This window comes from Filicampus tigris, chromosome 13 (genome assembly GCF_054856515.1).
Source record: "Filicampus tigris isolate MCC_2025a chromosome 13, RoL_Ftig_1.0, whole genome shotgun sequence".
Lineage (NCBI taxonomy): Eukaryota > Metazoa > Chordata > Actinopteri > Syngnathiformes > Syngnathidae > Filicampus > Filicampus tigris.
This window is the reverse complement of record NC_141229.1, coordinates 11,361,378-11,388,258: the sequence shown is the minus strand read 5'-3', so window position 1 is coordinate 11,388,258 and position 26,881 is coordinate 11,361,378. Positions and strand designations below refer to the sequence as shown.

The window sequence follows — 26,881 nt, the reverse complement described above, 5'->3', positions numbered from 1 at the left end:
CTTTTTCTGGTTTTATTATAGATTTAAATTTTCAATTTTGGAAAGTGTAACTATGCAGCTTTTTTCCTTAGGGTACTTAGCAGAGAGGTCCTTGTGGAGCAAACCTATCCATCACATTTCACACTGTTTGCTTATGCTTTCATTATTTTTGCATGAACTGTAAGCTCAGAGCAGTATGTCTGTTTGGAAGGAATGTTTGCTGTGTGCTATTTAGTTTTTGGATGCTGAAGAGAGCACTGAAGTATGAGACCCCTCACACGCTTTATTTCCTAAATCAGTTTCTCCTCTACTTCTTTCTGCAGCATGTGAAACTGGGCGCTCTGAAGGACCCTCTTCTCGACGACCAGGGTGACTTTAATAGGATGTGCGTGGCCATGAAGAAGATTGGTCTGGATGACGCAGAGAAGCTCGACCTGTTTAGGGTGGTTGCCGGCGTTCTGCACCTCGGCAACATTGACTTTGAGGAAACAGGAAGTAGCTCAGGTTCGACAGCTTGAGTTCCTTTACGATTTAACAGGGTACCCGTGAATCCTATATAACCTAATATTCTAATATATTATAATATAAGTTAAGCAGCAAAATGCACCCACTTTTAGCCATCTCAGGGGGCGGCCATTTTGTAACTTCTGTCGACTGAAAATGACATCACAACTGCTCAAGGCTCTGGTAACGGCCAATTACGGCTCACCTGTTTTCTGAAGCACAGCCATGGTTGGTCGTTATCTGAGCCCTGAGCAACTTCCATGTCATCTTCAGTTGACAGAAGTGGCAAAATGGCCGCATCCCGAGCTAGCTAAAAACGGGTGGATTTCTCGTATTCAACAAATGCAATATTCATCAGAAGTCCGTGTTTAGACTATTCTGGAAAAAAATGTTTGGGTTGACTTCACAATTTTAAAAAGTCTTTGATTTTATTCCCCCCCCCCCAATCATCTCTAAAGCCGCAATAATGTTTTCTTGGGGCGGCCATTTTCCCACTTGCTGTCGACTGAAAATGACATCGCAGTGTCTAACTGACTTGTGTATGATGGACTGACAATCATCCCCTTGCGGCTGAAGCCCGAGGGCAGCCGTCTTATGTTGCCACTGTTACTGATAACTTCTGTTCAGGTTTTGCAGACATCGCTGTTATCAGTACGTGTTTTATGCTAGGATCTCTGTATGAAGTAATGACAGCCTCTCAAAGAACAAACTTATAATATATCATATCAGTATCGTGAATCGGGACTTCATGCAGGGATTAGGTTTAAATTTCACAGCGATTGTTTTGTTGATTTTTTTTTTTTTCCCCATGCTATGCTCAATATTAATATGAATTGTAAATAAATATTAATATTTCATATACTGGTTGTACCATATATAAAAATTATACAAACATTCTTAAAATATTTCGACAAAATATTCATTTCAAATATAGCTTCTTGGAACTTGCATATACCCAGTTTATTGTTTTTCAATTTACATTTTAGTTTGTCATAATTTAGCTTTGTTAATTTTTATATATTTAAATAAAACGTTTTATTTTTATTAGTTTACATCATAGTTTTATTTTCTATTAATCAATTTATATTCAAATGTATATTTTAAAAGATGTTATTCAGTTTTAATTTAGATTTTTAAATGTATATTCAAATTGAAATAAAATGTATTGTTAATGTTGTTCATCTTTATCTCACTTTATTATATTGTCTTATTTACATTTAATATTCCAATAAAATCTAATCTGAATTTTATTCATTTCAATTTTATTGATTTATTTTAGAGGTTTAAGTTGACATTTGTTTGCCGTTCCATCAAATCCACAATGAGAATTAAGCAAAGTAGGAATATATTTAGCTGATTTTATATTCTAATTGGTGTGTTTCTCCATATCGTATAGGGGGCTGCATTCTGAAGAATCAATCCAGAGAGACTCTGGAGTATTGCGCAGATCTGCTGGGTCTGGATCAGGATGATTTGAAGGTCAGCCTCACAACAAGGGTCATGCTCACGACAGCAGGGGGCGCTAAAGGAACAGTTATCAAGTAAGAACTGACGCATTGTGGTCAGCTGCTTAATATATGAATTTGCTTAAGGCAATAAGTCCACTATAAAGCCAATAATAATAATGCATCAGATTAATATAGCGCTTTTCTGGACTTTCAAAGATGACAAGTTAGAAAGAATAGTCAATTCATGAAAGAAGTAGAGGAAATAGTTTTTTTCTTGAATGCTTGTATGCACTGACAAAAGACTGAATTTGTTACATGAATAATGCCCTTTGTGAGTGTCATACATTAAGTATATAAGTGTATATACGTATTCATAAAACACAAATATTGCAAGCTGCTGTGGATGTCTTGCTTATTGTATTTTATCCATGTATCACATGTATCAGAGCAGAATACATTAAAGGCCATACTGGCATTGCTCCCGTGTATATGCAGTGGAGTTATGGTATTTGAGTGATTGGACCAGGCTTGGTCGATTAATATTTGAAGAGGGCCAGATGCTGGCCTGGCCTGGAAGTGTTTCCCCCATATGAATAATGCAGCAGGTATCTGAGGAGACAGGCAAGTGTGGCTTCAACACCGTACAAAAAAAAAAAAGGGCCCCACTGTCTGGAGGAGGGAGGAGGGGCCTGCCTTTGTCATAAAGGCCCAGACTGATTCACGCTGCCTTGGGGAGTTTGACTGCAGCATAAAGCTGTGGACGCTGTTATTGTATCACTCATGCTGAGTCTCTCTCCAGAGGGGATGTGAAACATTGCCATGGATAAAAATGCTTGTCAGATCTCTCTAACATCGGATGAGTTTTATACGACCTGCAGCATTTAAAACAAAATGGAGGAAGTGAACGATTGGCAGAGCGCCTATTTCTTTTTTTTATGGAGCGCTGAATATTTGGAAGTTAAAAGAGTGGGAAAATGTCAAAAGATCCATGATTGCTAAAAGGCACATATATTAATATTAAATTCCCCCAGTTCTCCCAGCTGGAATATCCAAGTTGAACTCTGGGTCACCGTGGGTGTGCACTTTGTCCTCACAGTCAGCCCTTATAAATAATGAATTTGAAAAAAAAAAAACGTTAAGATGCCATTAGAAAGTCAAGGGGAGGTCAAGGTTCACGCTGTCGTTCCCATTCATCCATGGCTAAGAAATTTGACTGGAAATTTGGCAGCTTTATGCAAAAACACCTGAAGAGACAACAACCACCCCGCTTACACAAAGTTGTGTTGAAAAAAATAGGCTAATGCAGAAAAAAAAATTCCTGGAGAGAAGGATGTTCCACTTCTAGGCTGTCTGTCATGCCATACCTTGTGCCCTTTTAGGGTACCTCTAAAGGTGGAACAAGCTAATAATGCCCGTGATGCCCTTGCCAAGGCGGTGTACAGCCGCCTCTTCGATCATGTGGTGAAACGGGTCAACCAGTGTTTCCCTTTCAAGTCCTCCTCAAACTTCATCGGGGTGCTGGACATTGCTGGCTTTGGTAAGTATAATCCGCCAAATAATGAGTGATTGACTGCTTCTTCTAAATGACTTGTAGCAGTTTTTTTAGTTCAACCGAAGTTCCAAAGTAGTCTTTTCCGTGACACATGGTTGACCTCCAAGCACTTCTAATTTCAATACAATCTTTAACCTTTGTATTATTAAATTAAAATAGTTAAACTACTCACACATGGAAGACACCAGACAGCCATATAATCGAGAGGGAATGGGAAGGTGTTTGCACTTGGTGGCATTTTATACTGAGAAGCCAAGCACTAAGCTATGCTGCACTAAGTTCCATTTCTAGTTCTATGTTCAGTGTGATTAAATTTTGTCTCCTTTTGTATCTCTCTGTGATACCGTTGCATAGAAAAAGCCCAAAACATTGCCGCAGTTAATCTTAAATCTCAAAGTCCTTTAGGATAACCACTTCACCTCGTTTTGAATTAATTCTTAATAATAATTAAGATAAGGGACTTCTGTGGTCTTTATTTTATATCAAATTAATTAGTACATGTATATAAAATGTGAGAAAATTTGTCCACGTTAATTTTTAAACCTAAGTCAAGTTGTATTTGTGCTGTGATATTTCTTATCCTCAGAGTACTTTGAACACAACAGCTTTGAGCAGTTCTGCATCAATTACTGCAATGAAAAATTACAGCAGTTCTTCAATGAGCGCATCCTGAAAGAGGTAAATAAGCAGCATGTTTATGTTTTGTCCTCAGAAACCTTCCCTGTCATGTCACAAAGTGACAACTTATTTACTCTTTAAATGCAGCAGGACACTGTGGATGACATCTTCCCTGTACTGTGTACTGTATTTGTCTCGCTGTGTTCCCGACGAAATTAGAATGCTAATTTCCCAAGGGATTTGATCAGACTTGTTTCTCTCCTGTGATCTCTGAATGTTATTTTCTTCTAAGGGCTCCAGTTAAAGGAGTGCAGTTTTTAAGTTACTTTAGGCACTTTCAACAATTTCTAATATGCATTTCGGACTACTTTTTGCGCAGGAACAAGAGCTCTATCAAAAGGAAGGACTGGGAGTGAATGAAGTGCATTATGTTGACAACCAGGACTGCATTGGTAGGTTCACTTTCATTCCTTGGGTACAACAGAGACAATCCACAAAGGAACCTAGTAGGGCTGGACCGATAATTCAATATCAATATGTACCCCGATTGTCATGTGAGCGATATCAGTAGAAAATACCTTAGATAAAGCGTTAGATAGAAAGAAATTTTAAAACAATCGCAGATCGCGGCATGGTGCATGATGTAGGCAGCGCGCATCCATATTCAAACACGAAGAAGTTAAACAAATGAAGAAGCAGCTAACCCAACGGATCATGCGTGCGGGCCCGGCGGCCGTGCGAACATAGTACTAAAATAAATTTGGGGTTGACTTTGCCTTTGACAAAGAAAAACATATATTTTTTGTCATTAATACTACCCTATCCTCATTAGTGTTATCCCTCTTAATATTCTGACTTTAGTCTTGTAATATTGCAACTTGTTTCTGTCTCAAAAAAAACACACCTTTTTTTTCATGTCATATTTTTACATTATTCTATAAAATATCTATTATTTAGCGCCGTAGTATCCAAATTTCCACTAACTTGTACATCAATATTAGAGTAACAATACAGCGATCTAAAGTTCACTTTTGACGCTTCACTGATATCTTATTCAAGAGTGCATTCTCCCGGTTGTGCTTTTCAGCAAGGGACCACATAATCTGGTCAGGAGCAGTGCTGTTTTTGAAACGCCATGAATCACAGTCATGCTTATAGGATGAAACGCATTACACAAACCATATATCTTTACCTTTCGTGGTCTTCTGACATTAAAACAAGCCACTCGAGGACACTATTAAGATGAAGGTATGCCTATGAGGGCTAAGATATGCAAACTACAGCGCACAGACAGAGAGTACTGTCTGGAGAGCCCACATTCGAGCCCCACACACCACAGTACTAAGGATGCTGAACGTATGACATCAGTTCGCCCACGTAGGGTTCATTTAGGCCATTTCTCTTGCTCAGATCTCTGTCAGAGTGGCAAAAGTGTACCTGTCACTGCTACAAAAGCACATATTTCTCATTATCCGAGAAGCGTCTGTCTGAAGGGAGGCCATATAATGAATCTTTGTGGCTTTTGTGGATTCTTCCGTGGCACTTGAAGGCAGGAGAAATGATACAATCTTGTTTATTGTTGTCCCACATGTCAAATTAATCCCAGAATTAATAGGATGAAGTAGTCCGCGTATCAGGGTGAAGCATTTTGATTTGTATTTCAAAGACTGTGATTATTCAGGTGTGAGGTTAACTGACAGCCATGAATAACATTTATGACTTGCAAATGACCATTCGGGCTGCGCATTAATTCACTCATCAGTCTTCAGGATTCATGCACAGGTGCTTGTTCATGCAAATATTTCCGGGAGGTCCTTGGCTATTAGATTATATTCCAAACACAGCATGTCATATGAATAATTCAGCCATGATACTCAATGAGCATCCTGATGAACACATTTTGAGCTTTGAATATTCAGATAGAGTGGACATTTCTAATAAATGTTACAGGATTCATCTTATTACAGTGTTCCAGCATTTAGCCATTGGGATGAGTGTCTTGATTCATTTGCAGACCTCGTTGAAGCAAAACTGGTGGGCATTCTGGACATTCTGGACGAAGAGAACCGTCTTCCCCAGCCCAGCGACCAACACTTTGCACTGGCAGTTCACAGCAAGCATAAAGACCACTTCAGACTTACGGTTCGGCATCTTAATGTCTTCCTTCCCCACTCCATAAACACACACACACATGTCTCTCTGTCTTCTATCGTCATTGTCTGCCTTTGTGTGGGCATTAGTTTCCTGTTTATGGTCGTTTTTGCTAGGCCTGTGTGCTACAGCTGTTACGTGACTGACGCACACACTTAGTCCCTGCCTCTCTCTGCTTTTGATGCTCTCGTTTTCCTCATCCATCTCCTTGCATGCGTGAAATTCTTTTATATTGCGTCCTTGACACTTGTTCAACTTTTGTAAGAAACTCATAGATACTCGCTTAAAAAAAGGTGACTTTATTCATGGACAGATAATGTGTGGATAAATACTGTCCCAAACACGTAAATAGTCTCTCAGATTAATTAAAAAGTTTTACCGGCTGCAATTCAGATGTTTTAAATGAGGCCCCTGCATAAAATTAAGGACGTTCTTACGTTACGCTGAAACTGCTAATTACACAAATTTTTAATGTTACCCTCAACAGACGTGTGGTCATTTCTGCAGTCAAATAAGTGCTCTTTCACTACATAAGGCAATATATTTCCTTCACTATTATGAAATATCCTTAAAATATTTTATTGTGAATTTTTCATTATCATCAATTGGCTGGGAGAAATCATGCAGTTCTATGCCGCATTGTTACTTAGTCTCAAAGGGTCGATTTTTAATATACACTTAAGTTACCAAATATGGTTCATCGCCTAGGAAATGGGCTCCACTTTTCCAGTGCTTTTCTTCCTTTAAGGCACTTGAAGCACTTTTAATGTCATCTCGTTCACCCACTAAATAATGATAGTGGCATATGCTGCCATGGAGGGAACACCTTGGGACTCGATATCTTTCTCAGGGATCAAAGCAACAACCTGCGGTTTGAAAGGCAACCACCTCTACCTGAGTCAAGCCAAATGTGCTCCATTTTCACAAGTACCAATTATGCAGGTTCTCTTATAAAACCGAAGTGTATTGGATAATTATATAGATTTATGGTAATGCACTTCAAGTGTACCTTGTAATACATGTGCAAGACAACATGATTCATTACGGCTGCTTGGCAGCCAAATGAATGCAAACGATCCTTTTTTAAGAATATGCTTGCTATGCAATGCACAATGAATTGCATTTTTGCCTGATTTTCGTCTAACTCCTTTAAGCCAAACAACGCTTCCGCAATCAATACTGTAGCAGCATACAGTGGATAAAGAATGTTCTTCTGCATAGACAGTGATGGATAATTCAAGAGTGTAATCATTACATTTGGGGTTCAACACTGTCAATAGTTCAAATTTGATGTCTCTCTCTTGCTATGCCTCTCAGGTTCCTAGGAAGTCCAAACTGGCTATTCATCGGAATCTCCGGGATGATGAAGGCTTTATCATCAGACACTTTGCTGGAGCTGTCTGCTATGAAACGGTAATTTGTCCCTCAGTCTCTAATATATGGAGCAGTGTTGCCATCATAAATATGCAAGGGCTGTGTTATACAGTGACGATGGCGTCAGTGAAAACTACAATGGAAAATTAACAGTGAGCGTTGCAGCTTGACGTTTTGGATGAAATATTACAGCAGGTTCTAAATGGGTGTGGAATCTGCAGCTTCTCATTTTAGCCTCAACCTCCTTAAAAAATCATCTGTCATCTTGGCATAAATGGCTATTGTAAGATAGTTATTATGAATGCAATTTATGTCAGCTGCTTTCATTGATGGACAGTACTAGATGCTTCTTTATTTCCTCGATGTGTAACTTGTTTTTTTCTCCAGAAGGTCAAATACTGACTGTGTGTTTGTGCCAACAGACTCGATTTGTCGAGAAGAACAATGACGCCCTCCACATGTCCTTGGAGAGCTTAGTGTGTGAATCCAAGGACAATTTTGTTCGAGAGCTGTTTGAGACCTCCACGACTAACAAGGACTCCAAACACAAAGCGGGAAAACTCAGCTTCATCAGCGTTGGAAACAAATTCAAGGTCAGAGAGGCCCCAGAATTTGTCACACTACATTGAAATGCTCCTAGTGTTAAGTTATCAGTTTTACCAAAAGAATAGACATTTGCAAGCTCTGGAGAAATTGCATGAATGCTCAAATGCTGAATCAGAAAATATAGAGGCATGTGGAATGGATCATAGCTAATGATATGGAATGATTTGTAATGGGAATGGGGAATTTTTTTGTGGGATGTGGACATTTTTGGTGAGTTGAAAATTGTTTGTGTTTTGAGTTTCAATTGGAAAAATGATGCAAATCTCCTGTTGAATGTGTCATTGGTAATTAATACAGATATTTGGTGGGAATTTTAGTGCTGAAAATGTAAACTTTTTTGGTCACTGGTAATTTTAGGCAAGTTGAAAATTGTTCCCAAGGTGAATTGAATGAGCTGAATGTTTTGATTTTCAAATGGGAATGATGTTAATCTGTTATGAATGCGTTACTTAATGTCAAATTGGGAATGAATAGGGAATTGTTGGTTAAAAATGTTGAATTTTGGGCAAACTATGATTTTTGGAATGTATGAAAATACCGTAATCGCCTGTAAGGTGTGAATTTTTGGAAAAGGTTGAATTTGGAATGATGTGAATCCGATAAAAAGACTGAATAATTGACACAACTGAAGTGCGAGAACCAAGTAAAGCACAAAAATATCACAATGTTCCTTGTACATTCTTTTCACTACACTATTAGTAGGACAGCGGAACCTCTAAAATCAAAATGTTGTGGAATACAGTGTACCTCAAAAGTCAAACAAAACCTATTACTAGGCATCAAAGAAGTGTGACGATAAGCCTAGATCCTGCAACGGAACATATTACTACATAAGTAAGGTTTTACAGTACTTGCTCAGTAACGTGAGTAAAACAATTGTTTTAACCGATATTAATGTATCAACAAATAAATGTTGAAAAGCAGATGCTAACGTGAAACATTTAGTTGAACGCAAAATTACTAATAACTCGTAATAACCACGGTTCACATTCAGAACCATCAATGTTTCTAGAACGGAGGGAGCTCTCCATGTAGTACATGTTCACATCTCTTAAACATGCTATTTTTAGTGCAGTGCACAGTTGTTTTTAAACCCCTTCTCTAATGGTAACGAATCCAATCATAATGGAGGTGGAAAAAAAGGAAATGTGCTAACATGAAAGTGCCTGATGCACGCTACTATCACCCCCTCAAGCACCAGCTATTGGTATTGGTCTGGAATAAATTTCAAACATTTTCAAGCTTCCTTTATATTTATTTACAATAATTTTGGACTCTGCTGAGAGATTTCAGCCACGGCAATAGTACAAAACAATATTGGGCTGTCTTGGGTGTTTTTAGGCCACAAAATAAAGTACTTCAATTTAACAAACAATCAGTTTAACAGATGACCCCTCCCCTCCATTAGTCTGTTAAATCGAGGTTACCGGTACACTGTCTTTAGAGAAATTACAATCAGCGTCACCGAACAGATTGTGTTTGAGTTTCGAGGTTCCACTGTTTTATTTTCCAGTCCTGCATACATTTCCCCATGCTTCTTTAGACAAGTACAGGTATACTTTTGATTTCTAGGCATCTGAGTCTCTTTTCCTTGGGAGAGAATAAAGCAGAGTGAAGTCAGCTTCAGTTATTACAGAGCAGTGATGGCAAAACTGAAAAGAAAGCCGGAAACAAACACCTGAAATGAGACACTCACAAAAGAGTGTTTATTGAACCACAAGTACACAGTGCTCACATATTCTGTTTGTTTCAAGAAGTCTGCCCCCACCCCCCAGTCAGGTACAAAATACGCGCTGTGTTTTTCAACAGACTTTATCACTGCTGAGACTGCTGCAGGGCTTTCATCACTAATGCACCAGACACGGACTCTCGCACAAAGATAATGCCGTTCAATAAGGTGCTGGTGGCCAGAGAGTGTTGCAGGGGGATGTGTGGTGCCCACAGCTCATGTGGCCAGCTCACACTCCTCAAACTAAAACTTATGTATGAATCCTTGTCTGCTTCTGTTCGCAGATGCAGCTCAACTTACTGCTGGAAAAGCTACGCAGCACTGTGAGTTATCACTATTGTATTGTAGACTCAAATCCTAGCTTCTACTGGCAGAAACATTATTTTAACAGCCCTCTTTGTGTGCAGGGCTCCAGTTTTATCCGCTGTGTCAAACCCAACCTGAAAATGGTCAGCCACCACTTTGAAGGCGCTCTCATTCTCTCACAGCTGCAGTGCTCGGGTAACATGTTTTGAAGTTTGTCCGCTAGTATAGTCCCGACTACTGTGTTAGAACGCAATCTGATAGACTTAAACAAACAGCCAAAATTGAGTCTATAAATCACTTAATAGCCAAAAGGGTGCAGGCAAATTGACTCATTGGAACAAAAAGACTGCAAAAATGTAATGATAAACAAAACTGTTTTGAGTGGATTTTTTTTGACAGTGACAGTTAAGACCTCGACTAATTATCAAACAAGACATACAGTTGGTAAAAGAGCTGGATGGAGGGCGGGAAGCTGATTGATAGACACATGAAGGACCCAGAATTGAAGCCAAAGATATGAGGATATTTAAAATATTTCAAAACAATTAGTAAATTGAAGTAGAACATAAAAAATAAGAAAATTATGAAAAATGAATGTAACATAAATAAGGCTCAATCTGTTGGAGGAAACGCCAGAACATGAAACACTATAAAATTTTGGAGTTTGTGTTTGTCAGGTCATCATTTGTCAATTTCTTAGCCTATTTGTATGAAGATGCCTTTTTTTATTTACTTATTTATTTATTTTTCATTCAGGAATGGTGTCCGTGCTTGACCTGATGCAGGGTGGGTTCCCCTCCAGAGCCCCTTTCCATGAGCTTTATAACATGTATAAACAGTACATGCCTGATAAGCTTACGCGACTGAATCCACGGCTCTTCTGCAAGGTGTAATGCTAATTATTTTACCCCACTGCTGTGATTCCCACTTGTTGACCACTATTTCGATGTTAACTTCTGAGTATATGTTGTTCTGTAGGCTTTGTTCAAAGCGCTGGGACTGAATGACAATGACTTTAAATTTGGGTTGACCAGAGTGTTCTTCCGCCCCAGAAAGGTACCGGAAAAAGTTGATATCCTCAAAAACACGAATATGCGCTAAAATAGCCCAGGGAAACGTAATTGTTGATTGTGTGTTCTCAGTTTGCAGAGTTTGACCAGATCATGAAGTCGGATCCGGACCACCTGGCTGAGCTGTTGAAGAAAGTCAACAAGTGGCTGGTGTGCAGCTGTTGGAAGAAGGTCCAGTGGTGTAGCCTGTCTGTGATCAAACGTGGGTCCAGTCGACCACACATAATGTCTCCTACGCAAGTGTCACAAAGCTGTAACAACAGTATATGGTTACATATTCACTTCCCCAAGCAAATTCTAGTGCCCTGACGGCGTTACTAAAGTCATACTTCACACCCTTGAATTTCTTCATAATGTGGAAATTAGCTTCAAGCAATTTGAAATTGTACTCTCAAAGCAGTCAACACTGAAACAGTTTTGATGCTGCGTTTGCTTGTGGAGTCCTACCATTAAACAGCATGCATTCTGCTCTTTGTTTTGAAAGCATTCAATTAAATCATGGAGGAAAATTGCCTGCTTGATGAGGCACTTCCTGCATAACAGACCATACAAGTACTCTATTGTATTTCCGTTGCCATTTATTTTAGGGTTTTCTTTTTGTGTGTATGTAAGAAAAACAGGATTTCCCATGGGGTTAAGATATGCTTTTAGGGGCCTTAGTGCTGAATCCCATTACACCATGTATGATGTTATCAGATTTCTATGTGATAGAATATTTTTGCATAGGCTACAGATGTATTCTGAGTGTTTCTCTTTTTCCACTGTCACCAGTCAGGAACAAGATGAGCTACAGGGCTTTGGCGTGCATTAAGATTCAGAAGACGGTGCGCATGTGGTTATGTAAGCGGAAGCACAAGCCACGGTGAGTCTCACCCTCGATGTTCTACTCATTTTAGTAATTCAAGACTCGCAGTGTTTATTGTCACATGCTGAGTAGAAACACAGATGTTAGACAGTTCCCTTCAGAACACTTGAAATTAAAAAAAAAAAAAAAAGAAATCAAATGGAGTATTATGTAATGATATAACATGGATGCTCTAAAATCCAAAAAACACACACTGGGCCACACTCTAGTCAACCTCAGATTTGTTGGGATTTCGAAAAAGGTTTTTCTATATAAATATTTAAAATAGAAAAATCCATTCTGGTTTCTAACTGACACCATTATTAACCTTTTACCTGTACAGTACAAAGACCATTTTAACATTCTTCACAAATTTGGAAATATGTGATTTTCGTTCGTCAGCGACAAAGTTTGTAAATAAATTAATAAAATCTGACTACAGTCCAGTGTACATTATTCTTCTTCTCTTATCACATTCTGATTCTCTTATCGCATCTTGTTGAGACTGCTTTCTCTGAAGAAAAAAAATCACAAATAGCCATAGAAAAAGCAAAACACAGGCTTAGTTATTATTTTGAGGTCTTTAATGAAGTCCCACTTCGTAACAGTGCTTCAATCTCTGTTTCGCTCTGTAATGGGAATTAACTAGAACACGCTGCATGATCAGACAATAATCTGTTATTAATCTAATTTGTCTTTGGATTTGGTGAAGCAGCATGTGGCCAATTACACAAGGTTATTTGGTACGCCTGGTTTCAAGTACCTGTAAATAATTACTGTATGTTATCATATTATTAGTATTAATGGGACAGCATCTACCGTGTAAATCAGAAGACATTGGAAACTGAATTCAATGTGTTTTCTCTGTACAGTTGCTTCGTGTTTTCCAGTGTTTATTTTATTAATGCAGAATATATTGCCACGGCAGTCTCAACTTCTTAAAGTGTTTACTTTGCCTTTCTGAAAAAACAAAACATTACTCATCCCTCTTTTTGAGGGGATTCTATTTTTTACAAAGCTAGTAAAGGTAGCCATTCCAAAAATGTGGTTTTATATCATTATAGCATCGATGGTATGGTGAAGGTGAAAAACCTGAAGAAGCACATGGAACGTTTCAACGAGGTGGTCAACGGGCTAAAAGAGGGCAAGCAGGAGATGGCCAAGCAGGTCCAGGAGCTGGCAACCTGTATAGACTCTCTGTCAGCCAAGATAAAGGTGAGTCATCACAAACTTTGTCATCCTCTCTCACGGCATCCAGGGATTATTGTCCAATTGTAAAGACTAACCCTTTTATAGTGACTGTAAAGCTGCTTATATCATATGTCTTCCAGATGCTCTATTTGCTTAAAGCCTTTATCAAGGTGTGCATGAACTATTTGTTTTTCAGTTTGCTTCAGGTATAAGTGTTGAACTTTATCGGCTCTATTTTTGTGTAAGCGCAAGTCTGGCACGAGGTGGGGTTTGAATATGCACAGAGGCGGGCTAGACTAAGTTTGGGCATTTTTGCGGACCGTACAAGCGAGCGAAGTGTTATGTATTCAAAAAATTGTGTTTTGCACCGTTGTAGGCGTGAACACAGACTTGATTGCCCGTCAATCGAAGCCCTCCATAGCTGTGCCGTAGCCTGTGTGATGATTTTTAAAATGCGTAATAACGATGATAATAATAACGTGTTTCTATAAACTGATTTCTTCAATGGTTCAGATGCATTCTGTGAAATATGATGACATCCACAACACATGTCCATAGAGATCCGAATCTGTCTGCCTGCACCTCGATCAAATTCACCAAAATTGCGTTAGACTACCCACTCCAGGTGTACGTGGTTCCAGCAGGCGTAAAGTCGACTTTCAGACATCAAATTGTCAGGTGCGCCAGAGGGCCTAGCATGGAGCCTTTGGAGACATTAACCAAATTCCCAAACATGTGCATCGAGGTTTACCTTGGCAGCAAAATCTGGATATGCCCGTTTTTACACTTGAGCTCAGCTGCGCTGTCTACAAATGTAGACCCACTTTATGTTTACACTTGTGCTCACAGAAGTCTTGTTTGCTAAGTGCCCAATCCTCATGTTTCGTCTCTCGATCAATATTTTCAGCTCACGTGGATGAAATCCTCTCTTCAATAATGTCACTTAGTATGGCTGTTCCTTAAATGATCAAACTTGATTAGCAAAATCCCAGTCCACCCCGTGCAGCGAACACACCTTTTATTGGAGATGCATAGCAGATCACCAACCAATCTACATTCCTTCCAGTGTGCATTCCCCTCAAGTGTGGCTTTTCTTCAAACTATTGCTCCTCGTCCACCATTAGCAGCTCCAATAAATGAGAGGTGATGATGCCTTAAGCGTCCTGCCTGACAGTGACGCAGCGGTGATTCCTGACCCTTCCTATCCTTCGCTTCATCTCAGTCAGCCTCTCAACTGCCTTATTCTTCCGTTAGCCTATTAGCAGCCCAATAACAACACTCACAGTGCTCTGAGCACTCTGTCGCTGAGTGAATAATTCATGGGATGCCAATGCCTGTCATTCAGGCCTCTATACTTTGGGGACAAGACCTTGTCACCTCCCGTCTTTGTGTTCCTGTTAGTGACTCACTCTAATGAATCTGCACAATCTACTGACCTCTACTGCACTCATTAATTGTCTGACAGGTCCAGCAGCCAGTCAGTCAACATCTTTTTTTTGGTAGTTTTTCATTCTTTTTGTGCATGGAAAAATGTTGGCACCAAACAAAGGTCATACCGTCACTAAAAGTTATTCAAAGTTTGAGCTACCTTTTATATTTAAAAAAAAAAAAAAGATTATTCCATTTTTATTACCTTTGTAAAGGTTATGTTTTGATGGTTGGGTTTGTTTTTGTATGCAACTATCTGTCTCCATCTTATAGCAGATTTTTACATTTAAAATAAGGATCCAACACCATTTTATAATGGGAAAATGGTGGAAAAAAATCTTACTGAATTGTCACAATTTTACCGATTTAAAAGAAATGCTAATTGTATATCATTCACTGATAATGCTTCACCTACCCTACCTAGTGAGGATACGTGGGGCATTATGGATGGATGGAAGTCATTGAATTAAAATTAACCTGTTGCACTCAAACTGGTGCCATCTTAATACCTTCATTAACTATCAGTATATCAGCTGATAACTAACTTATCAGCTTTCATGTTTGCTTGATCTGTGAGTGGATTAGACAATGAACTGTTAGGCAGTGTTCACACTGGACCTAAGCACCTGGTTTGTTTTTTACCATTGGTAATGACGTTTTTTATGGGCTGTGGCGGTGGTTCACAAAGCATTTACTTGTTTTTGTAATTTCAGACATTGATGACAGTGACACTAACAGTCAAGCTTTCATAACAATGTCCACTTTAAAATGCAATGGGAGTTCCTCCTTACATGCAAATTGATATGTGGTTCCTACTCCTATCTTTACATCTCTTTATTTGTGATCTATCTCTATGTGTTCTATTGTTAATTTGTTACTAATCCATTTCCTTGGTCCGTGGACAGTCACACTTGAGCTGATTTGAACCAAACCACACAAGATTTCATTTGTAAGCAGCCTGAGACCACCTTTTCAAACAGTCTTTGAGCTCTCTTTTACTAGGCAGCACATCTGCGTATGGACATAAATGCTGGCCGATCCTGATGTTCGTGCCAGCACAAGGGTTGGTGCGCAGTGGGTGCGTTGTTAGAGATGCGCCTGGTGGAGTAGCAATTTAGTGGCATAAACCCAATCTAAACTTACATCTGCTCAGACCACATGTAAGTGCTGACACAAGGTAGACCACTGGTCTAACATGATTTGGGTGAATTTGATCAGATTGTGATAGAGATATACAGGTCATAATCAGATACCGAGCTCTGCGAAACCCTACAAAAACGATTTGGCGTTGCGCCACGTCCAGACGGTAAGTGTATGACTAGTGCGTAGCATTTAAAGGGAATGAGAGGAGCCGCTTTGATTGGCCATAATTGTAGTGAGCTGTGATCACTCCTACAGTGGTGCAGACCTCCCTTTCTCAGATCCGCCAACCTGCGCTTGTCCCTGAAATTACCAACACTGGTTCTAACCCACCACTTATGCAGAGCTTCAACTCGCGCTGCACAGCATTCATGCGAAAATGTGTGCGCCACAGTTCAAATAATAGAGTTCAGTTGTTCACATTTCACCAGATGAACTGAACAAGAAGAACAACACCATTAGAATTAATTGCAACCGAACAAAACTAAAAGACAGCTATACTGTATCAGCTAGCTCATTAATCTTTCTTGTGACCGCGTCTCCCCTCCAACAGAGTTCAATAATGAACTGGAAGGAGATTGACACCGAGTACCAGGTGTTGGTGAAGCGCTCAGAGCAGCTACTGTGCTCCATGCAGAAGAAGAAACAGCAGGAAGAGGAATCTGAGAGGCTGAAGCGCATTGAGGAGGAGATGGAGAAAGAGAGGAAGAGGCGGGAGATGGAAGAGCAACGACGCCAAAACGAGGAAGAGGAACGAAGACTGTACGTGGCAACGAGGAGAAATATTAGTATAAAATATGTTGTAATTTTTGTAACAGGATTTGGTCTGTATCAACTCTTTTTTTTTTTTTTTTTAGGAAATCAGAGATGGAGCTGAAGCGGAAGCAGGAAGAGGAGGACAGAAAAAAGAGAGAGGAGGAGGAGAAGGTTCTGCAGGTTTGGGAAGTTCTCATTTGTTATATATGTCTGTTTTGTATTCAACATATTGACGTCTGCATGACAACTGTACAACTGAAGAAAGCAAAACTGTGTTTGAGTCAAACAACATACTTTGTCTGGACTGCATCCATCTCTCTATAGAATACCACTTTTACCCACTCCACTTCTAAGATACTTAGACCCAGTCAAATGTCAGTCATTCAGACAGCATTTCTATCTGAATCATGGGATGAACTGGAGCTTACTTGAAAGGAGCATCATGCATTTAGGAAATGTTGCTGATGTTTCACTTCAATGTCTTAAAAAAATCAACCCAGCAAAATTACAGATGATCTACCTTTCTTATGAGGTGCTTACCAGTATTGCGGCAAGAATAGATCATCTGTAAGGGTTGGTTTGTACCTAACAACTACAATAGTTGTGAGAGACATGCCAGTCTGCATCCTAAAGACTGTTGACGTCTTGATGGAATTGGGAGCATGCCCCCAAACCCAGCTCGGGTAGTTAGTCATCACCCATCATGCTCATCCTCCCCTGCAAAAAGCAAATTGCGTTTTTCCATGTGATTTGCAATTAAAGTAAAGTCACTAATTTAATTTCCCCTTGGGGCATCATAATGAGTATATTATAAAGTTTAAAATTACATTAAATTAAGAGTGTACCAGGGAATCTGTCTGACTTTATACTGCTCCATGCAACAAATTTACTGTGTTGGGTTCACTCCCATTACTCTCATAGTCTTTTTATTTGGATAACAATGCACGCTGAAGTTTACCCAGAGGAAGCATGACATAAACCAACTGTGCACTACAGTAAACATACACATTTAAATGTAATAATAATAATAATAATTTGAACACGGTATATGGTGAAGCATTGTATCTTATACAGTCACATAAGCAGCCCAATAAGAAATTATATAGTTTTGTGTAAAAAGGGAAAAACATTTTATTTGATCTTTTTTTGACAACACATCAAGGCTTATGCATCTACTACTTCCATCCAAGAATGCTGTCCAAGTCTTCTAATTTAAATTGCTAATCAAAACTGTGCATACAGTTCACTGAACAGACTGAAAAAAAAAACATGAAATTAAATCGCACATCCCACACTTCAAGGAATGAACTCTTTATTGATCGCATAGTGTACATGACCTATTCTACTGCCTACACTGTTCTTCTCATGACTGTTTAATTAGCGAGAGTTTTTAGGGCAAGTGACTCAGTTTGAAACGTCACAGTAATTTTAAGGTGCCACTTGGAGCACACCTAGAAATGTTATCCCATATGAGCTTATTTGGGGATACATTTGGATGAAACGTGTCAGCTAATGGAAGTAGGGGTTCTCCGACTAGCTGTTAAAATGAAAGGATCAATTTTAGCTGTGGACATCCGTACAGCAGCCTCAAAGTTGAAGGAAAATGTAACCTTTCTGTGTGAGCGCTGACATGTCTTCCACATTTCAGTATATTCCTTGAAACCTACAGCAACTATTAATATCCAAAATGTCATGAATCGGTGACTTTTATGCTTAGGGTCGAACATAGAAACAAGTGGTTTTACAAGCAGACACGTCTCGCCAATTGTCCCCTTGCAGACCTGCACACTGAATTGCCACGTCCTCGGGGAGAGAAAACAAAACAAAACATGCCGGTCCCCCTCAATTATCGGAGTGATCGATTTAGTTTCTTCCACTAACAAAGCGGGATGTACAGAAAATAAAATATGTGGAGTCTTGTAGTTTTGACCAATGACCAAGCATGAACCATTTGCTAAACTACCTAAGACTACTGGTCCACATAGAACTGAAGTATTGACGTAGATGAATGTGCTTAATAAAATACTACTCACATCATTCAGCAAAATATCCCATCTTGAGTCATCTTTTGAAGAATGCCGTCATTTTGCATGGCGATGGACGGACGAATTCAAGCTTAATCCATAAAACAGGACGTCAGTTGAAACCGTCACAACTAACTTTAATATAATTTATGTCACCTCACGATAACAGCTTTAAATATTTACAGCTTTTGCATTATACTTTTCTTATGGTGAATACGATTGTTCATCTATTTATAGCCATTTCCCAAGATTTTGTTGTTAAGGTTACGAAAGATGAGCTTTGTGGGGGCGTCTTACAATTGAAGGAAAATATAGCATCAGCTAGAATTAACTGTGTACCACCAAACTTAATAGTTGCACAGAATTGCTTTATAGGTAGGTGTATAACAAGTTTAAGCCAAATCCATCCACTATTTCCTGAGAAATAGCATTACTACTGAAATCACTTAAATCTAATAGTCCCTATTACCTTGGCAACCAAGGCTGATATTTTAAACGTTTCTGTTTTTCAAATTACGTTATAGTTTCATATATTATGTCAAAGTATGACTAGCTTAGCGCTATTATTTTCAATTTTGAAATAAATACCATCCACCCCTTTAAAATATTCAAACTTTTTGGTCAATGTTAGTAAGTAATCAAAGTTTTGTCGAAATATGTTGAGAGATCATGAAGTTATACTGTTTTACTCTAATTTGAAGGTGCTTTTTTTTTTACCATATTTTCAGTAGGTAATATAACACAAAAGCATTCCCCAAAAATGCCATTTTCCCCACACAAAAAGCTGATTTTCTCCAGCCTGTTTCACCCGATTTTCAAAATTCTTGCAGTGTTGTACTCAGGTTGAAGTGGCCTTTCCAACCAGACTCTGCATTTTGACAGATTTTCATATTTGGGAAATCCTGTCACGTTGCTAATTGTAGGGCTCTTGAACTGTTCCACTCAAGGAGCAACAGAAAGAAGAAGCATATTAGAGAAGCATGGTTATTATTGCTCCTCTAGAGCTCTCTGCCTCTCTTAGTGTTTTGGCCTGTCTGCTTGTATCTCTTCTTTGCTCTTGATAGTGTGTTAGTAGCCATAGTGCGATGCAGTACAACCTGCACTAAGCAATTTCGCTGGGCTCCAGAAACCACCACCTGCAAAACCAATCTTTCATAGAATTTGTCTTGCAAATTGCCACGACTTACCACCTCTTGTCCGTCCAATTTGCACGGCATATTAGGTGAAATTGTTTCATAGTTTTTATTGCTTCCTAACTAGAGAGCTTGATATCCCATCATAGGAACTGACTCTAAGAGCCCTATTTTGTTACCCTGGCACATGTGCGCTCGGCGTAAAAACGGGCGTAACTTCATTTTCGTACTAGCGTCAAGCCTAGTCTACGGTGTTTGGGGCCGTATTGCACCTCTCTGGGTGTTCTGGCACCCAAAGCTGCCTCGTCCCTGACTCACCCGAAAATTTGGTACCAGAAAGGAGTCTGCGCTCGGCGTAAAAATGGGGTCTATCTAGCAAAGTCTATCGAAATGCTAAAAGACCGAAAAATGTCCACCCACTAATAGGGAACGTGAGCTGGGATTAGACCGTCGTGAGACAGGTTAGTTTTATTTGTTATGTTATGTTTTATTTATTTATTTGTGTTTATTATATGTATGTGTCTCTATTTTATGAGTGTATGTTTTATACAGTGTGTTTTTCTAACATATCCCACGTTACCTAAATGAAGACTGGTCTTGACCTTGGACCAATTCCCAGAAGGCTTTGCATGTGGTGTTGATTGATGATCTTATTCCCTGACAATCTTCCTCTAACTAAACTAATTTACTACTATTGCGTTCTCTGATTTGTTCTGTTATCTGCTATACTCCCATGTGTTATTTGTTAAATCCATCCGTCTTGGCCTGTTTTACTCACTCAAGATTTAACACTTTTTGGTTCCTTCTTCCTTATTTTTCTCATATCTTCTTAGATCAGAGTTTCTGCACATTTTCTCCTCAGACTGATTTAAATCCTAAACTCATTCAAAGTATTTGTCTCTGTATACACTCGCTTAAAACCATTGTCATTTTTTTCCCACTCAACTTTTTCACCAAACTTTGCAACCAACAGACTGCCCAAGGGTGTGCAAAAAGTTACTTCCCTCACATTTATTTTCTGCTGCATCAAGGGCTCACATCATAATATCTTGGCCCCTTCAGTCCTTAAATCTTTATGTTGTGGTGTCATTAGGGAAGTTCCGAGAGAGAGGCTTTGTGATTTAGGTCCGCTTTAGAATTACAAAACCTGTGGAATAGCTCCTCCGAGGGCCACACTAGGCTTTGTTGGGAACCATAATTTTTTTTCTTGTGCTCTGTGACTGCAGAGCAGCTCAACACTCAGATCGCTCCATGTTTCACTCTGGTCGTGTGTCATAGCTGCTGATTTGACCATCCACCAGCATGAATAATACATTATTGACTGCGCGGTTATTCATATTTAAAGCTCCTTAAAGGAAACGACCCTACAAGGACTTCATCAATGGTTGTAGAAGTGACAGAAATGTTTCACAGTTCAATATAGTATATCATCCTGAACCTTTGGGTGATTTTATACCTGTGGGGCATTTTTTGCTGCACAAACCAACAAGTCTGGAAAGTTTCTTGGGCAGGGGTCACTAACATGATACCCACAGGCACAAGGTAGCTCCCGGGCCTTTATAATTTGCCGTATAATATTGTGTCTAATACGGTCCCACGATTTGATGGTCCCCTATGATATAAGTGTGAATAGTGAATGAATAAACATTCAAAACATACCAATAAAGTATGAATGCTTTTAAATCCAGATTAAAAATTATGCTCTTTTCCCCTACCAAAGATTACGGTCGTTCAGTATTTTTATTATGTTTTCGAAAATCTTCTTGCACTGTACACTGTCAGAGCGAAAGTCTCTGATGCAGCAGGTGATGAAGAGAAGTCCAATATCCTAAACTTCAGTCTGTGAATATTATGTTAAAAGCGGAGTTAAAGTCAACAAAACTCAACCTAGCATAGCGCCAGTGTTCCAGGTGGAAGATGGCAGTTTGGAGTGCTGTGACAATGGCATCCGATCTGTAAGTTCTGTATGCAAACTGAGGTAAGCTGAATAAAGATGGGAGACAGGACATGATTAACATCGAATAAGAGCAATTGGTCAGTAGTTGAGGCTGCTGATGGTGGTCTTGGGCATCGGGCCAACTTTAGCCGACTTCACACATGGTTCGATGAGGGACTAGGTCACTAGGACAATGATGCATTGAAGATCTTACTGAGGCCCCTGGCCAGCTGGCCTGCACATTCTTTGAGGACCCTCCCAGTCAATCCGCTTGGAGAAAACTGTTGTTGTGAAAGCGCTCTCAAATTGCATTGCTGTGTTTGTCTAGACACACGACCAATAAAGCTTTCTTAATAGTGGATTAATAGCTTTAATCAGACTCAAGCAGACAGCAGAGTTTTAATTGTTATATAGATTCTGGCAATGAACAGACCATCCATATTAAGCCAACATGTGCTTTGTTTGTGTGCCTGTGTGTGTGTGTTGGGGGGGGGGGGGGGGGGCGTGTGTGGGTGTGTGTGCGTGTGGGGGTGTGATTTTACAGGCGGAGCTTGAAATCCAGTTTGCTCTGGAGCGTGAGGAGCAGGTCCAGCGGACTGCCATGCTGGAGCAGGAGAGACGTGACAGGGAGCTTGCCATGAGGATTGCTCAGAGCGAGGCCGAGCTGATCACTGAAGATGGTCAGCTGGACCCGAGTCTGCGCAGGTATTAGATGTAAAACAAAAAAAGGGTTACAGGGGGTTGATGCATGTGATTGCATTAATCTCACAATGAAATGAATGGACAAGCATCAAGTTAAACAGTTAAACCTACTGTCTGGTTGTTTTGCATTCAAGTAACTGCTTTTCTCCTACTACTCTGTCCTGTCATAGTGATGAGGCTTTTTCGGATCTTCCTATTTCTGCATCCTCAGCCAGAGCCATGTAAGACCTCTGGACAACTAGTGTATAAATCACTCACTTATTTTCTCACTTTAGTGCCATAACCCCAGTCATAGCCATCTCTGAACTGCTTTGAGTAGATCAGCAAAGCAAAGCTCGTGGTTCATCCCACCAAACCCACAATCACATATTAAATGCAACAATAGAGTTTTTGATTAGAAAGAATCACTTGATGTGATGTGCCGAGGATATTTGTGTTTGATCAAAGGCCCTCAGCATACTATTTACTCTCTGTGTTTGCCCAGTTTGCTGTTTTGCTCACACATTGATGTTTGGGCATCACATACTCAGAAGATGGATTGTAACTACTCAATATGGGAGCCGGTTTCATTCTTTTATAACGATTGATTTGCATCATAATTCTGCATGAATTGGTGTTGATTGCATTCAAAAAGGAGACAGTGGTCTTTTAATTGTTGCAACCCAGCAACACAAGTATATTCCCTTTTCCACAGCAAATCTGCCGGTACTCACTATTGAAGCTTTTCAATCGGTAAACCTAGCTATTGCTAGGTACCAAGTCCAATACCATACCTGTAGATGCCAGTATGAGTGACATGCAGTAAAACACAACTTGTCACCCATGAGCTGTTGAGCAAATTCACCATCACTGCGTCGTAACTGTTGAGTTACAGGAGTGTCACAATACTGCTGTGTAGGTAGCTGCTTTGCAACGTGTAAAAATACTAACTCAGTGATACATACGTAAAACTCTTTTATTTTCTATTTTTTTAATCCCGTACATATATCGACCTTGCTCTACAACAATCTTGAGAAAGTTACCACCCTGCTTTCTCCTGTATTAATCCTACAAGGAGCCTCCCCTTCTTGTCTGAATTATACTTGAATCATCCATCATGCAGCTGTTTGGTGTCAAGCTGGCCGGTTATCAGCTGGTGGCCGATGCGAACTACTCCTCTGCTAACAAGGCGCTATTGAGATATTAGTTAGTGGTCAAGCATTTTTGGATCCGTTGAAAGGAGTCATACAAATCTTTAATTTAATATCATAATTATCACTTTTTTTCATTTTACACAGCTCGGAATGACAAAGACAGATGTTCCTTAATCCTTATCTTAATTTGTAGAAACTGCAAGTATTACACTCGACACTTTCCACTTTTCCATAGCGTTATGTTTTCTCGCCGCCTTCGTTCTCCTCGTAAGAAATCCGAGATACAAAAACAAAAACAAAAAGCTGACCCTTGTTCACCTAGCTTTCTAGCATAGTTTCCAATTGGTACAACTGGTTGCTCAAAACCAAGGAGCTAAGCACAGAAGGAGTCTACCCACAAATCTGCTCATGCATGTGTTTGCATATCATCGCTGTCATGTGAAAAACACTTATGTCCACTTTTTTCAATTTTCTTATTTTTACGTGAATGGTGTTTAAGCAGTCCAGACATCGCATTAAGTGTGAACATTTTTTTAAAAATCCCAAAATTGCTCATAAGTGCTTTTCACGGGACAGCGACAAAATGCAACACGCAAAGCTAAAGCACAATTACCGGTACTTATGCATGCAGCACACGTACACCCGCTTCTAGGCTTTACTGGTGTTGTGTCATATTGTAATTGACCAAAATAAGCATTTTGGACTCTGTCTGCTCCCTTGTTGCTCCAACCAACCATTTCCTATTAGCAACAGCCCATCGCTTCACTCCCACGGCTTGTTTCCTGCCTGCACAATCCTCCTCATCATGGTCTTCCCCATGTCCCAGCTAGACTGGTGATGGTTCTCACTCCGTTTCAATGTTTTAGTCAGCATCCATTATAAATGGTAATCTGGATGATTGTAAATAGGGGACTTAATTCCTCAGTATTATTGAATTAGCCGGCACGACTCTGCAGGACGGCATGGGGATGTGTGCTCAGACTTGCTGTTAACTGTCTGAAGGTATGCACCCCCCGTTTGATTCATAAATTAAACTAGGGAGCTAAACGCCTGCAGATGTACGTTGTTGTCAAACTGATTGTAAACACACTGAAACAGTCAGCAGCGAAGATGGGGGGGAAAGTGCTGCATAGCCCTCCTGCTGACGTGCTTGTGATGTGGCTTGAATCCTGTGAAAAGCCTCCCTTTTCTTGATAGGACCCATTATGAGGAATCCATTGTCGAAGCAAACATAGACCACAGCAACCAAGAAATGAATTAAGCACGCGTGAAATGTGTGTGTTAGCAAACGCATGAGACATTAGCGCAGACTTGGTGGGAAGTCTTTATAACTTCATTGACTGCAGGCACAGGGAAGCTGCCCTCCTGCAGACTTCTGGAAAGTGGCCAATGAATAAAGAGACTGTCAGGGAGGGAGTCCTTAAAGAGTAAGTCAATGCAAACATTTTTTTTCAAGAATATGTTCTATGCAAGCCCCCTAGTTGAAACAGGGCATTCTGATATAAATTGCGTTTGTGGAATAAGTGTTAATCGACTCGTTTTTAGCCATCTGTGGGGGCGGCCATTTTGTCTTCTGTCGACTGAAAATGACATCACAACTGCTCACAACAACCAATCAGGGCTGACCTGTTTTCTGAATTTGAGCCATGATTGGTCGTTGTGAGCAGTTGTGATGTTATTTTCAGTCGCCAAAAGACAAAATGGCCGCCCCCAGAGATAGCTAAAAATGAGTGCTTAACTTATATTCTTCACTTAATATTCCAAAAACGCAACATTAATCAGAATGCCCTGTTTCAACCAGTGGGCCTGCTGGGAACATATTCTTGAAAAAAATATGTTGACTTCCGCCTCAAAGAGTCGGGGACTAGGAAGGGACAGTTTATGCTAGAGTGCAATTGTAAACTGATAGAAACGTGTGTTTTTTTTCAATCATGGAATATTTGTTTCAGAGTAAAAGTGAATAAACACAAATGATGTTGTGAATACATCGCAACCAAGCCAACAATGGCTCACTGTAGCACAGTTGTGGCATTTGTGATTATAAAGAAAGTTTGAATTCACCACAATGCTAATGAGAAAAGCATTAATCGATGCATTTTCTATAATGTAATGCCCGTTAAAGGAAGAGACCGGTAAAAATTCATTAGCCAGCATTCGATTATTGTGTGTATAAAGAATAAAAGTGCAAACATCAATGGCATCTGATTGCCTTGGCACAGACAGACGATTAAAAGCATGAAACGGAAAAAGAACGTGAAGGATGGACAAAAGAAGAAAGTAAGAAAGTTCCCATGCTAGATTGTCACTTACCAGTAATCTGAAATGCTTTGTGAAGCTACTGGCTATTTACAGTCCATCAAGAGGAGCTGAGCTTATTCACTTATGGTTGTCGTCAGTGGATCATGATAATAATGACAATAACAACAACAATAATAATGGACTAACATCACGCCGCCATCCATATTGAACTGGAGTAATTAGGACATGAGTTGATGTTTAATACTAGAAATGTGAGCCGAAAGGATTTCACAGATAAAGCCGTTTGTGAGGCAGGCAGTCCAGAATTATATCGAGCTCAATATTGATATGAAATATGAAACATTTCAGGCGAGGCGCATCATGTAAGACTTATATTACATGAAATTTTATTTAGGAACGTAATGATTAGAAAGTGGAGACACACAAGAGATAAATGAAAGCCAAATTAGCCTGTCCCAGATATTTTCAAGATGACAATATGACTTTTATTATGTAATTTGAACCCCATCGGGTAATCTTTTTCTTCTACCATTTAGACACGTTGTGCCAAAATGCAATCTCTGCACCTTCAAAAGTATTTCGGAGCAAACCGTGTGTTGTGAGCCAAAGTCCTGACATTAGCCTCTATGCACTGAGTCCCAACAGAGTAAGTGGGCTAATAGCCACCCTTACAAACAGATGACATTCTTTTATGCGTTCTTCCACCAATTGCAGCTGTTAATTAGATTTTGATTACATTATTAACTCCTCAAAGAGGAACTTTCCTCTGTAATTTTTTCTTAATTGAAAATGATATGCTCGGCTTATTTTGTCGCAACACCGACCTTTGTTTGCAATCAGTTTTGCATGCACTGTAACAACTTCTTATGTGTGCGGTTGATGCTGTACACATACCGTACTTGCTGTGTTTGTGTACTGCATTCAAACACTGACATAACTAGCACCGTAAATCTAATGTTGACTTGAAACTTTTACACAGTGTTATCCGTCTTCGTTAT

General features: G+C 39.6%; 1 protein-coding gene across 2 annotated transcripts in view; it reads left to right on the top strand.

Moving 5' to 3' along the window:
- The window catches only part of LOC147137596 (unconventional myosin-VI-like), a 45,984-nt gene that overhangs the window by 13,874 nt on the left and 5,229 nt on the right, over nucleotides 1–26,881 (top strand). Inside the window, exons 11-29 of one of the 2 annotated variants that reach the window (XM_086049118.1) lie at nucleotides 303–483; nucleotides 1,880–2,024; nucleotides 3,311–3,468; nucleotides 4,070–4,161; nucleotides 4,481–4,553; nucleotides 6,116–6,243; nucleotides 7,570–7,665; nucleotides 8,049–8,219; nucleotides 10,246–10,284; nucleotides 10,369–10,462; nucleotides 11,024–11,154; nucleotides 11,246–11,323; nucleotides 11,410–11,539; nucleotides 12,109–12,199; nucleotides 13,246–13,396; nucleotides 16,494–16,702; nucleotides 16,798–16,876; nucleotides 22,334–22,494; nucleotides 22,662–22,712. In XM_086049118.1, coding sequence (XP_085905244.1) covers nucleotides 303–483; nucleotides 1,880–2,024; nucleotides 3,311–3,468; nucleotides 4,070–4,161; nucleotides 4,481–4,553; nucleotides 6,116–6,243; nucleotides 7,570–7,665; nucleotides 8,049–8,219; nucleotides 10,246–10,284; nucleotides 10,369–10,462; nucleotides 11,024–11,154; nucleotides 11,246–11,323; nucleotides 11,410–11,539; nucleotides 12,109–12,199; nucleotides 13,246–13,396; nucleotides 16,494–16,702; nucleotides 16,798–16,876; nucleotides 22,334–22,494; nucleotides 22,662–22,712 — 2,258 coding nt within the window. The remainder of the gene's footprint in view (nucleotides 1–302; nucleotides 484–1,879; nucleotides 2,025–3,310; nucleotides 3,469–4,069; nucleotides 4,162–4,480; nucleotides 4,554–6,115; nucleotides 6,244–7,569; nucleotides 7,666–8,048; nucleotides 8,220–10,245; nucleotides 10,285–10,368; nucleotides 10,463–11,023; nucleotides 11,155–11,245; nucleotides 11,324–11,409; nucleotides 11,540–12,108; nucleotides 12,200–13,245; nucleotides 13,397–16,493; nucleotides 16,703–16,797; nucleotides 16,877–22,333; nucleotides 22,495–22,661; nucleotides 22,713–26,881) is intronic. The other variant, XM_086049119.1, reaches the window with a different exon arrangement.